This window comes from Peromyscus californicus, unplaced genomic scaffold (genome assembly GCF_007827085.1).
Source record: "Peromyscus californicus insignis strain IS unplaced genomic scaffold, ASM782708v3 Scaffold_12__1_contigs__length_115047231, whole genome shotgun sequence".
In the NCBI taxonomy this organism is placed as follows: domain Eukaryota; kingdom Metazoa; phylum Chordata; class Mammalia; order Rodentia; family Cricetidae; genus Peromyscus; species Peromyscus californicus.
The window spans coordinates 65,821,221-65,835,144 of NW_026294413.1; the positions used below are offsets into that span (position 1 = coordinate 65,821,221).

At 42.5% G+C, this 13,924-nt stretch overlaps 1 protein-coding gene across 2 annotated transcripts in view; it reads left to right on the plus strand.

The window, feature by feature from the left end:
- The window catches only part of Micu2 (mitochondrial calcium uptake 2), a 112,574-nt gene that overhangs the window by 47,602 nt on the left and 51,048 nt on the right, over positions 1-13,924 (plus strand). For both annotated transcript variants that reach the window (XM_052733086.1, XM_052733085.1), the window contains exons 5-6: positions 5,556-5,603; positions 7,215-7,297. In XM_052733086.1, coding sequence (XP_052589046.1) covers positions 5,556-5,603; positions 7,215-7,297 — 131 coding nt within the window. The remainder of the gene's footprint in view (positions 1-5,555; positions 5,604-7,214; positions 7,298-13,924) is intronic.

The following is a 13,924-nucleotide window of genomic DNA, read 5'->3' on the forward strand; positions in this document are numbered from 1 at the left end:
AGCTTTGCAGACTGTGGGCCAGGCAGGTTTTCCCGTCCTCCTGAGACTTAGTTGTTATCCCAAGGAGCCTCCTACTGGAGGGCATCTCCCAAGTGTGTTGGGAGTAAAGGAAGAAAACACAGCACTGAGATCTTTCCAGGCAGACCTGTCCCCTTCACCTTCAAACCCACTAAGTAGTAAACACCCTGCTGGAGGGCTGCAGCTGTGGACAGGCAGTTCCCTATAGCTTCAGAACTCTTAGTCTCTACAGCAGGATCCTTGTGGCAAATAGATAGCTCTTGAGGTTGACCTCCCCACTGGCCTCAAGCTTAGTGCTGTCAGACCCCAGGGTTTTCTCATTCGATGAGGTCTGCCCCAGCCGCCAAGAGCAGCAGGACTTCCTCCTGTGTCTTCACTGCCTACCCCAGCCCCCAGCCACAGTCTTTGGTGTGTAATCATCCCTTGTGCTCAGGCCTCAAAGATCAGTCTTTAACAATAGGTTCCTGGTCAAGATGGCACCCAGCCACAGCCCTCTAAGTTCCATACTGAGGAGTGACAGTATGGAACTGCTCACCACTGTGGACCACGCTTTCTCTCCGAAACCTAAACTGGACGGAGGTTTCTGAGAACTGTGGGCTTGTGCTGTGAGCAATATTGCCAGTCCCTCGCCATGGCCTCCTGCATTTCCTTCCAGATAGGCTTCTGCTCCCCACCCCCACACTGGAGCTGTACCGCTGGAACTCTGTGTGGCTGAGTCAGCCATGATTTCTCCACGCTATCCTGTCACCCTTGGTGGTTTCCGGTGCTGTCCCCTTCTCCCTCTGGAATCCAGTCTGTTCTGTTTGGTCCTGGCTCCTCTCCTCCATCTTTCACATAAACCAGCTGCTAGCCCATTTTTGTCCTGAGCACTTGATACTTAGAGTGATATAGGTCAGTGAGGGGTGAGATAGGAAGCCATGTTGCAAATTTTTGAGAAATGGGTGCCATCGTGAGACAATTTAATGAAGCCTAGTTGAGAGACCTGGGCATGAGCAGGGGGGAGGTAGAAGGAGGAAGATGGGGATGAAGACAGATAGTGAGGGCATGTTAGTCAGTCATGATGGAGAGATATGAGCACATTTCTTATTGATGAGAGAAAAGAGAGGGAGGTTTGAACATGATGAAATCCTAGAAAGAAGGAGAAGAGGGATTCTTTGAAAGCCAGAGGGAAAGACCATCGTTCCACTGGCCGCTAGCTTTTCTATTGTCCCAGGAGAGAAGAGTGAATAGATGATGCCCATCTGATGTACTGTGTTGGTATCGAGTACTGGGGAGCAGCCTGGACAAGACAGAATAGTGGAGTGAACTATAGAGAAACAAAATAATTGTGAAAAGCTGTAAGCAGAGATGTAGTTCATGAAGATTAGAGCCACTGGTCAGCTGTGTGATTATCCTGCATCTCCCATGGAGCAGTAGAATACTGCCCTTGAATTGAGTTAGGGTTATATTGGTCAAGTAGAGGACAGTCCTGGAGGAAGCCATTGAGAATATTGACTACTAGAGAAAGTTTGACTAATTATCCACGGACCCTAAACAGGATAGTAGAAAAGAAAGTCAGATAGGAAGGAAGATGAAGAGAAGAAAGTTAAAAAGTCAAGAGAAAGCTGCCAGTGAAGTTGGAAAGCATACATAGTGGGGAAAGAGTAGTTGGTTTGAGAAATGAACATTTAGAAATTTTCAAAATAGCTCTAGAGGTATGGCTCAGTGCAGAGCTCCTGGCTAATGTGTGAGGCCCTGTGTTTTATCCCCAAGTCCACAAAATAAAAACTTGTATGCGTACCACTGTACATTTTAGTAAATAGTAATTGATAGCTGCTTGTATCCATTTCTGTTCATTCCTTGGTATGTCAGTATGTAGCAGGCAGCACAGATTTCATTATGTTGCTTATACTGAATTACCCAATAATCTTTACACTGTAGTAACCCCTATTGCAGCAGCTCTCAACCTGTGGTTGTGAAAAGATCGCATATCAGATTTTACATTGCAGTTCATAACAGTAGCAAGATTACAGTTATGAAGTAGCAACAAAATAATTTTATGGTTGAGGTTACTACGATGAGAACTGTATTAAAGGGGCGCAGTATTAGGAAGGTTGAGAACCACTGCCTCCCAGTTGGATCCCTCCCAATCACAGCACCAGAATAAACCTATGAGCTTTAGAGGTAATAACCTCCTACAGTTTTCATATTGGGAATTTGTAGGGATGTATGTGTCATGAGTCAGCACAGTCAGTTCTCCTGTGTTTGTGACCAGGAGGACGCAGGGATAGATAAACTCTGGCACTCACACTGTCTCCACTGTCCGTTATCTCCGCAGGGATTCCAGAGTCTGGTGCATTAACTAATAATGAAGTCTAGTCATCAGAGATAGAAAAAAGTTGAGGAGGGGTTAAACAGGGAGTTTGCTTGCTTGTTGTAGTTTTCTGTTGAAATCTATATTTCCAAGGAAGAAGGAAAGGCTCACCCGTACTTCACTGCTAATGTTAATAAAAATGTGTAAAGAACAATTTGAGATACTGCATTTCATAAGATCAGTCACAATTTATAACATAACCAACAAAAGGTGGAATGCTCTTGAGATGGAAGAGAAATATTCACTATGTATTAGAAAGAAAAGTATAAGTTTTGCTTATTCTGAATTTTTAAACTGAGCTAGAGTCTCAATATCACACTTGCCTCAAGGATGTTCTGACCATAAGTTACAAGACACATTGTTGTAAGATCCCCATGAAAGAGAGAGAACCCAGCCACCTTGGGAAATACTGTTCTCAGAATGCTGCTACTGAACAGACCATGCTTGAGTGTGGTTCCAACTTTAAAATATTTCTGAAAGTGTAGGAACCGTTCACTCATCGTTCCTAGTAGCCCTTAAAGATCCTTTATCAAACCTTTAAAGGTAAGCTTTAGAGACGTTCCCGTTTGGGCTGGGGAGATGGTTGGTGGTTGAGAACACTGACTCCTCTTCCAGAGGACACAGGTTCAATTGCTGGCACCCACCCGGCGGCTCACAACTGTAACTCATGCGTATGGTGCACAGACATGTGGGCAAAACACCAATACACGTAAATAAAAATTTCCTGTTTATCATGCAGCTTTGAAACTGCACTCCGTTACAGCACTCAGTTTCCCATTCCGAGTAACAGAGAGGCGCCGAGCTGTTTTCCTGCGTGTGCCCTCAGATGTGTGTCTCTAGAAGTGCATTCTGAGGCAGCTACAGGGGCGCTGCAGGGCTCTCTCTTGCTTGTCCTGCATCTTGAGCACAAGCTGCTGTTTTTACCCTTTCTCAACTGTGCTTATTTAAACCTCTTACTGAAGTCAGTGTTTCAGAGAAGATCGCTGGGATTTTCCTTTTCAAAAATCATCTATGCTTAAAGGACATTTACCTGTGTTTAAAGACAAGAGAGGTCTCCTTTGGCGCCAAGCCCGGGACAATCTACAAGTTGGCCTTTTTCCCCCTTTGCTCTATTCCTTTGAAATATAGAAAAACACTATTTTCTACTTTTTTTCAGGCTGCCAAGGGATGAAATGCTTTGATCCTCAAACTAACATTAGAGCACTTCTGCCAGGAGCAAGATATGACAAACACATAGAATTTATTCTCCCTTCATGTAAACATTGAACAGTCTTCAGAAAGAAGTGTCCGAAGACTGACTACATGTCCTCACTCTGAGAGAACACAACTGCTCTCAAATCAAGTAAATAGAGAGCATTTGAGTATTTACCTGTGAGGCTTTGAAACAATATGATATGTAGGATTTGTTTCAGAATAATCTAGTGAGAGGTGGGGATTAAAAGACAAAATAAGGCTCACAAATTGATAATTATTAAGTTTGGGTTTCGTTATATCATTATCTAATATAATATATAAGTATCATTCTGTGTAATTTTATCTGTCGTTGAGTTGTTCATGATAAAGTGTGTTCAGTTGTAAATTGTGCTTCTGATCCAGAGACAACAGTTTTATTTAGTGACCAAATACAGAGCTTGCCCTAAAGCTTCCTTAATTTGGAGCTTAGACATACCCAGTACCCATCTTTCAAACCTCCCGGTTAAATATGGGCTCTCAGGCTCTAAATACTGCCTTGTGTCAGTTCCAGTCACTTGACCCATAGCCTCATAGTCCTGAGTATAACTCTCACATCATCGAGAACACGCACCATCCTCTCCACAAAAGAAGTCAGTGATCCAGCATCCTCAGTAGAAATCATGCAGTACCACTCAAAGTAGCCCAACTTCAGTCATGAATTATCCCTAAACCAGTCCCTTAGAACCACACTCCTGCAACTTGTTTACCAGCTAGAGTCATTTAGGAAGAGGCAGTCTTAATTGAGAAAATGCTGCTATGGCAAGTCTGTAGAGCATTTTCTTTATTGATGATTGATAAGGGAGAACTCAGCTCACTGTGGGTGGTGGCACCTCTGAGTGATATAAGAAAAACAGGCTGAGCAAGCCATAGGGAGCAGGCCAGTAAGCAGCACTTGTCTATGGCTTCTGCTTCAGTTCCTGCCTCCAGGTTCCTGTCTCTGCTTCCTGCCCTGACTTCCTCATATGTGAGATTGTTATATAGAACTGTAAACGAAAGGAAACCTTTTCCTCCCCAACCAAGTTGCTTTTGGTCACGACGTTTTATCACAGCAATAGAAACCTAACTAAGATAGCATCCCTCCTTCAGCCTCATGGAAATGGAAGGAAAAGCAAGGCATCCCACCCAAACTGCATGTTTGAGAACGAAAAAGAATGGTTTCTCAAAGAGAAAGAAAGTTACTGCAACAACGATTGAATTGTTACATTTTAACTAATACAGTTTGAGTTTCTGTATCTCCAGAACTGTACTACTGTAATTTTAAATTTCCCTCAGTCAAGTGAGGTATTACTGGAAAACTGAGTCTAAATGGCACAACCTACAGAGGAGATGCTAGTGAGTTTCTGTTACTTGCTAAGCAGCATCTGTCAGGGTTGTCCAAGGAAGCAGAGCCCACAAGGAGACTTGCAGGTTTGTGTGACCTCTGTAAGCTGGAGACCCAAGAGCCAGGGTTGGATTCAGTCTCAGCCCAGAGTCTTGAGAGGCAGGAGAGGCAGGAATTGAAGTCCCAGTCTCAGGGTAGAGGATGTCCAGCGGGTAAGGAAAGGGGAAGGCAGGCCCGAATTCTTCTTTCCTCAGCACTTGCTGGACAGACTAGGTGATGCCCAGACGTTGAGAGCTCAGTCTCCTCTACTGAGTCTACCAGTTCATAGGCTGACTTCAGCTGGAGAACCTCATAGATACACGCAGAAAAATGTCCAATCCTTGCCCAGTCAAACTGGCACATAAGATTCACTATCATGACCTCCTTGCTGGAGGTAAAACTTGAAGCATGGTATCTTTCTTTTAAGCACTGGCTGTATTTCAACTCTTGTTATACAGTGCTTTCTACTATACCAGAGGGAGACTTAAAAAAAAAATCAGTTTTTACAAAGATGAAGTTTCAATACTGGTTATTTCCATGGTTCTCATCTAAAATTTATCTCCTGACTTGTTCTTATTTTTTCTCCTTCAGGGGTAATTTCATACACCGAGTATCTTTTCTTACTTACAATCCTCACAAGTAAGTATGCTAGTTCTCTTTACAACAGTCATGTGGCATTTGCATCCTGAACAAACAGGACTTGAAATGTGGTGTTTGTAGGTTAAAGTGATTACTATACAAACATGACAACCTGAGTTGAGACCCCTAGCATTCAGAAAAAAACAGCCATGGGGGTATGTACCTGTTGTCCCAGTACTGGGGAGTGGGACTCACTGGCTAGCCAGTCTAGTAAAATAGTGGGAAGAGCTCCGGCTTCAGTGAGAGCAGTAACCCAAGCTATCCACATCAGCCTCTGACTTCCACACATACATGCACAGACTCAAATGTACACACCACATACACATGAACCTTAATCTCTACATCTACAAAATGATAATGTTAAGTTAGAGTGTGTTCTTCTACCCCACACACTATGGCACCCTGTAACTTTATGTTTCTGAGACAGAACATTTACTGAACAGAAAAATCATGGTTAGTGTTGTCTGAAAATTAGAGAGAAAAATCATAGTCAGTGTTGTCTAAGAGAGAAAAAAGTCATGGTTAGTGTTCTCTGAGAAAGAAAGAGAAAAATCATAGTTAGCTTTCACAGGGAGAGAGAGAGAGAATTTTGTGTTTTGTTTGGGGAGATTGGTTTTGTTTTGTATAGAGTCTCACAGTGTGACCTGGCCTGGAACTCTCTTGAATTCAAAAAGATCCTCCTGTCTCTGCCTCCAGGATTAAAGGCATGGGCTACCATGTTTGGCCTCTTAGGGATACTTTTAAAAAAACAACTTTATTTGACATTGAACAGGATTCTTGACCTTCAAAAGTATTCCAGTGGTGGAAACTAAGAAATGATTAAGGAGCTCTCGTACGTGAATGAGACTGAGCAGACATGGTAACTAAATGCAGAATACTTTACATTGATTCTAAAACAAAACACAGCACTAGTGAAAATTATAAAACCTGCTGCTCATGGTTCATAATGCTGCACCAATGTTAACATCTTAGTCTCCATAAGTGTGTTGTGGATATGTAAAGTGTTAACCCCTAGAGGAAGCTGGCTAAAGGCTATGTGGGCATACATTATTGTAGTTGTCAAAAAGTGGTGAAATAAAAAGTTACAACTAGAAAGGAAAGTTAAAAAGAATAGTAATAATAACTGCTCTGAAAATAGCAGGAGTGTTGTGAGAATACAAGAAAGCCAGAGGCGAGGTGAATCAGCAAGTTCTCACGGTAAGCTGTTGCAAAGGGCGAGCAGGCCAGCCACAGCCCCCTGGGAGATGTTGAGAGGCAGGAGCTTCAACATCAAGTGCTGCTTGAAAAGAATCTTCTTAGCCAGGTGGTGGCGCACACCTTTAATCCCAGCGCTTGAAGGCAGAGGCAGGTGGATCTCTGAGTTCAAGGCCAGCCTGGTCTACAGAGCAAGTTCCAGTACAGCCAGGGCCACACAGAGAAACCCTGTCTGAAAAAAGAAAGAAAGAAAAAAATAATAAGAAGGAAAATATGAAACAGATCCTTCTTCTTTCTGTCTAGCTCTTGCTTATATACTTTTTGGTTATTTATTTCAAATTTGAAGTTTTTCCTAGCTACAAATGCTTAGCATTTTGCCAACAACGAAATAATTGTCCATTGTTCACTTCCTTGCAGAACCTCACACTGGGTTCCATGTTGCTTTTAAAATGCTGGATGCAGATGGCAATGAGATGATTGAAAGAAAGGAGTTTGTCAAGGTGAGCACATGCTTGATCGGGGTTGTCAGAACAGCTGGTGCTTGTGCAGTGATTGTGCATTTCCTTCAAAGTCAGAACAGTAGTCACTGTTTGCACATGAACTATCAAACCATTTGCATGTTTAAAAACTATTTTCTGATGGCTCAGCACTTCAGAGCACTCGCAGCTCTTGCAGAGGACCTGGGTTTCATTCCCAGCACCCACATGACAGGTTTTGACTGTCACTCCAGTTCCAGATCTGATGCCCTCATCTGACCTCTGCAGGCACCAGACACACATGATGCACAAACATACATACAGGCAAAACACTCGTGTGTGTGTGTGTGTGTGTGTGTGTGTGTGTGTGTGTGTGTGTGTGTAATATTTTATATATATATATATATATATATATGATTTGTGGCATTTATATATATATATTTATATATTTTATATATATATATAAAATAAAAACACTTTCTGAATACAGTCTTGGAAAAACTGACAAGTGACTAGAGCATAAGGTTCTAAAAGGAGAAATGACCTTTGACTGTCTGTATTTTCAGGACTTCAGTACATAATCATACATTAAAAAGGGCTTTATAGACCATGTATGTGCTTTAAAGAATACATGTTAGAGATGTGTTTTAAATTATTCTCATATCAAAAACAAATAATAGAAAGGGAAGCCTTTGTAAAGAATAATATGCCAAAAACTATGAAAGACTGTAAGTACAGCTAAGTGTGTAATAATATTTTTTCCAAGGATATAGTTCTAAACCTCCAAACAGTGAATTCCACTCTGTTTCCTAAAAGCTGGAGCTGATGTGAAAGAAATACCTCAGTGCAAACTGTTAGGTGTGCTCTGTCATTAAATGCAGAGGGAGAAAATGTGTATGGATCCCTAGAACGAATTTAGTAGATTATAGGCATCAATGATAAACCAGTGAGGATATGTGAATGACAAATTATGTGTGTACATACATGTCTGATTTGTGGCATTTTGATTTGTGGCATTTTGTTCAGTTGGTTGGTTGGTTAGTTGGTTGGGTTTAGGGGTTTGGGGTTTTGGTGGGTTTTTGTTTTTTTGGTTTTTTGCCAAGAAAAGGTTTCTCTATGTGGCTCTAGCTGTCCTGAACTCACTCTGTAGACCAGGCTGGCCTTTGCCTCCCTAGTACTGGTGTTAAAGGTGTGGGCCACTATGCCCAGCTGAGGAGGTGTAAAGCAAATAGCACTCTGTTTATTTATTTGTGTGTGTGTGTGTGTGTGTGTGTGTGTGTGTGTGTGTGTGTGTGTTGCTAGAAACAAGATGATGCTCGGTTTGAAGAACAAAATTACCATCTGCTTTCGAAGTTAAATACATGCGTAGCATATTACTTGAGAATTTTATTCCTAGATCTGTAATCAAAGAAAAGAGAATATATAGGTGAGTGTGGCGGCTCAAGCCTGTAATCCCAATATTTAGTAAATTTAGAAGGATTGCCATGAGTTCTAGGCCAACTAAGGCTATAGAGTAAATTCTAAACCAGCCTGGACTACAGTGAGAGACCAGTCTCAAAAACACAAAATAGCTAGCAAGTGAATCTCTGTAAGATGAAGGCCAGCCTGGTCTATACACCAAGTTCCAGGCCAGCTAAAGCTACGTAGTAAAACCTTGTCTCAAAAAATAGTGAAGATAGAAAACATATGTTCACCCAGGACCTGAATATGAATACACATAGCAGCTTTATTCATAATAACCCCAATCCAGGAGCAACCAAAATGTTTGTCAAGTGACTAAATAAATAAACATTGTTTATGTAGTAGAATTCCACTCAGCAGCAAAAAGGGACAGAGTATTAAGTAATCAACAATACGGATGAATTCAAATGAAAGAAAAAGTCCAAACTTACGGTTCTGTGTATATACAGTTCTCCATGTCTATACTCAAAGAAAGCAGACCCCCGGTTGACTCAGCCAGGAAGGAGTAAGGGTCGATCGATTGCCTACAAGAGGAAAGGGAGAGAGAAGAAATGCTGAACATACTTCAAGTTTTGATCACTGGTGCTTACGTGGCTATGTAAGGTGTATTTTGTTCTGTGTAAAGTACACCTCGTAAAATTTTTTGACACAGTTCCATACCATAACTTTGAAAATGGTTTATTTTGTACAAGAAACTATTACAAAGTCTTGGAACAGAGGAAGAGCAGAAAAAGACTGAGGTAGAGAATGAACTGTAAAAGAGTGGAACCCTCAAAAAGTAGGCTTGCCAATGCTTAGCATCTTTAGGAATGATCCAAAGTAGATGTGTCCATCCCAGCATGTAGGGAAACAAGGGTGGATGATAGAAAGCTGAGTAGGCTGTAGTGTGGCTGGTGGCTCCTCAGGGTTAAAGTGCAGAGACCATTTTACCGGAAGTGACCGGGAGTGGTTCTTCTGTTCATTATAAAAGTTTGTGGGGAGGCGGGGGGAGCATGTCACTTTTTAGAAATTAAGGCCCCAGGCTAGGGAGATGGTTCAGTGGCTGAGAGCACTGGCTGCACAAGCCTGAGGACCTGGATTCAGATCACCAGCACCCATATACAGCCATGCATGTCTATGACACCAGTGTTGGGGGATGAAGCTAGGAGGATCCTGGGAACTTGCTGGCCAGCCAGGCTAACAGAAACCAGTGAGAGACTCTGCTTCTAGGGAATAGGACAGAGTGACAGAAAAGGACATCCATCATGGTGCTCTGGTCTCTATACAAACACAGGCGCACACACATACTGCAGATATACATGCATATACCACATACACCTGCCACAGTAAATAAACAAAAATACCTCTGTAACAAACACATGATTAAGTTAAATGTCTGATTTAGAATGAAGGCTTTTTAGTTGGATAGACTAATTGACACTCCTTGTTACTTTTCTTGCCTAGATCTAGATGTATGTATGTATGTATGTAGTCTCTGCAGCTGCCAGTGTCGTTTGCTTTGAAGTGCAGCAAAGAGCACTCAGGAGGCTAAGGCCAAAAGATCACCAAGTTCACACCAGCACAAGCAAGACCCTGTCCAGAAAAAATGTCTCACTACAAAGTGCAGCAAATATGTAAAGGTACTTGGCAAAGCAATCTAAATAAAGAACCCTTATAGATTTTTATGATTTTTTTTCCAGCCATTACAAGTCTACCCTTAGGAACTAGTAGCAGTTTTATCAGCAGTATGCATTTATCACAGCTCAGAAGCCTTCTAGAAATAGTTCTCCTCAGTCTCATTTCCAGTGGTGGAAGTAATTGGATTGCCAAGAGCAGTAAGCAGAGTCCTGGAGAATCCAGAAAGCCCAAGAGAAAGGCAAGCAGATCTTGGAAAGAAAGGAGGGGTGTAGGGAGTGTTTAACACCGTTCCTTCTAGAGTGGTCGAATGGACGGGCTGAGTGGAGACATCTGAGGGTTTGTGGGTCAGCAGAATTACTACAGAAACATTTCAAAAGAGAGGTAAGTGGCCTGGATAGATAGCTCAGCAGTTGAGAGCATTTTTTTTTATTTTATTTTTTTTTGCTGTTGCAGAGGACCCAGGTTGAGCTCACAGAACCTAATGGTAGCTCACAACCATCTGTAACTCCAGTTCCAAGGAATCCTATGCCTTCTTCTGACATTCACAGGCACCAGGCATACACGTAGTACACATACATACATGCAGGCAAACCATTCATACACATAAATAAAATCATTTAAAATTTTTTCAAGAGAAGTAGAGACTGGAGAATAAATAGGAAATGCAAAATTGCTATCAATAAATTTAGGAAAGTACTTTGAGATTTTTTTTTACTTGTGTATGTATACATATACACATGCATGGTATATATATGGAGCACACACATGCCATGGGGCATGTGTCATAGGACAACTTACAGGAGTCAATTCTCTGTCTCCACTGTGGATCCCGTAGTTCAAACTCAGGTCACCAGGCTTGCCTTTGACACTCTGAGCCATCTCTCCAGCACCCGTTTTGAGATACATGATGGTTTAAAAAGGAACTTAAGTTAAAGCTAAGGAAGAAAATGTGCTTGCACACAGAACCTGAAGTGTCACTGCTGTGGTTTATAAGACACCACCGCCGTCCAGCTACTTCATCTACCTTAGAGGCAAGAAACAGTGGATGTCTGACTGCCCTTCAGGTAGAGAGTAGTGTGTATGACAAGGCCATGAGATAGAGAGTTGATTCTCTCAGGTTAATCGAGCTGTTAGAATTTGCACATGTGGGGCTGGAGAGATGGCTCAGTGGTTAAGAGCACTGGCTCTGGGTTCAATTCCCAGCACCCACATGACAGCTCACAACTGTCTGTAACTACAGTTCCAGGAGACCCAACACCCTCACACAGACAAATGTCCACATAAAATAAAAATAAACAAATAAAATATATTAAAAAGAATTTGCACATGTGTTATTCTCTGAGACCTGGATAAACTTTGTGATTTTATTCCTGGTACTCATGAAGCATATGTCTTTGGTAGTGGAGTTAGAGGTGATTTGCTTGCTTGCTTTTTTTTTTTTCTGGTTTTTGAGACAAGGTTTCTCTGTGTAGCCCTGCCTGTTCTGGAACTCTCTGTAGACTAGGCTGGCTTTGAACTCAGAGACCCACCTGCCTCTGCCTCCTAAGTGCTAGAATTAAAGGCATGCACCACCACTGCCCAGCTAGAGGTAATTTTCTCAGTATAGTGAACAAGACCCCTGCAGGTATCACCATCACAATTCCAAAGCCCAGAGTTATGTTGCACTTTATTAATGTTTGGGGGGTGACGTGAGGCAAAAATCACAAAGCTGGTAGTCAGGCATGGAAGCTCGTCTGAAATCTTGTCAGCTACCGAAGACGGTAAGTACTCAAGATGACTTCCAGACAGTGGTGACTAATGGCAGAATACCCAAGGTTGATCTCTGACCTCCACATGCACAGGCACCACATATAGAAAGAAAACAGAAACTATTAGGATGCATCACTGATTGTTTGAAGGCTAAGGATATAAAGCCAACCTTAGATGCCTATAGTGGGTTCTTAGTGCTGGCTATAGAAATGGGATTTGATAGCCAAAGGGGATTGACACGTGTCAGTTTTTGAAGAAAGGATTTCAAGGAAGAAATTTGTATTAATTATGTTAATTGTTTCACCTCCATGGTCCTTATTTTAATAAACCTAAGTATATAGTATATATACACACACATACATATACATACATGCATACATACACACATACATATTCATATTCTTGAAAGAGCCAGGTGTGGGGTGCAGTGATAAGATACACCGCTGTACTGTCTTATGAAAGTGTCCTAACACGCAATTGCCTCGGTTTGTAACTTCGATACTTGTGAGCATTTGTGCTTTACTAACATCCAGATGAAAACGCCATGTCAGGAAGCAGGGGCTTACTTCTTCAGTCTGAGAACTGGTGAAAGATTCGCCATCTCCGTGAGTTGCTCTCTGTCAGGTGTGATAAACAGTGTGGACAGTGATCAAAGCCAGTAAGAGTTGATCCATGTAATCTTCACCTTGATAGATGGTGCATCTGCTTGTGGGCCAAGTGCCAGGGTTTTAAGCAGCTTCTCTAGACAGTAGATTAATGACCAGGCTATTCACCAGGGAAATGGCTCCTTAGGTGGTCCCTTCATTCCAAGCTGCTTTCATACTGGTGGAAATGACTGTGCTCTTAATATAGGATTGTTAGGAGTTGATCAAACTAAATGCACCTGCTAGAGTTGCTGCTAAATACAGAGAAAAGCCTTTGGTAGAATTTATCCTCCTTGGTTTTGTAATGATTCTCCCATTCCTGAATGTAAACTGTCTTGGAAGCAAAGAGGAGTAAAATTGACTCTGCCTAATTCATTTTCTGCCTGAAATTGAAAGTGCTGATCAACAGAGATTCAGAAATCCATTCAATACGTCCTCAGTCATTCAGAATTTGTCTAGCAAAGGGGCACCTTGAGAGTCTTCCACGGCTAGTTTACTCTACCTCTCTGTTTCTGTGACCCGGCACTCCTGTGCCCACATCCTCGTTCTTCCCTCTGCTTGCACGTCCTTGCCGCACTCCTTCGGCACTTTCAACCATGCAGGACCGCCTGGAGGAAGCTTCCTGCACCCCCGGTGGTCTCTCCTGTCCCCTGCTTCAGAGTTTTATTCACAGTGCTCAGCACCTGCAATTGCTCCACTTGTCTGCTCTCCTCAGCTCATTAGAACGGAAGTTCAGTGACAGCACGGGAGCTTTCTGTCCCTCACTGCTCTCTGCCCAGCTCCTCCAGCAGTGCGTTCCCACAGAGCAGGCACATGCAGCTGTGACGTGAGCCGGGTCCTACGCTACCATGTCAGTGTCTTAGGGGAAGAGAAAGACCCTCTGGCCTGAGTGTCAGACTGAGATGTTTAGGGTCATACTCTCAAATGGAGATGTTAGTACAAAGCTGAATACAAGCACTATATAATCTTTTTTAAGTCACGTTTAGTCTCTCTCTCTCTCTCTCTCTCTCTCTCTCTCTCTCTCTCTCTCTCACACACACACACACACACACACGCACACGCACACGCACACGCACACGCACACACACACACACACACACACACACACACACACACGGCCTATGTGTGGAAGTCAAAGGCCCACTCGTGAGAGTTGGTTCCCTCTTTTCCCATTGTGGGT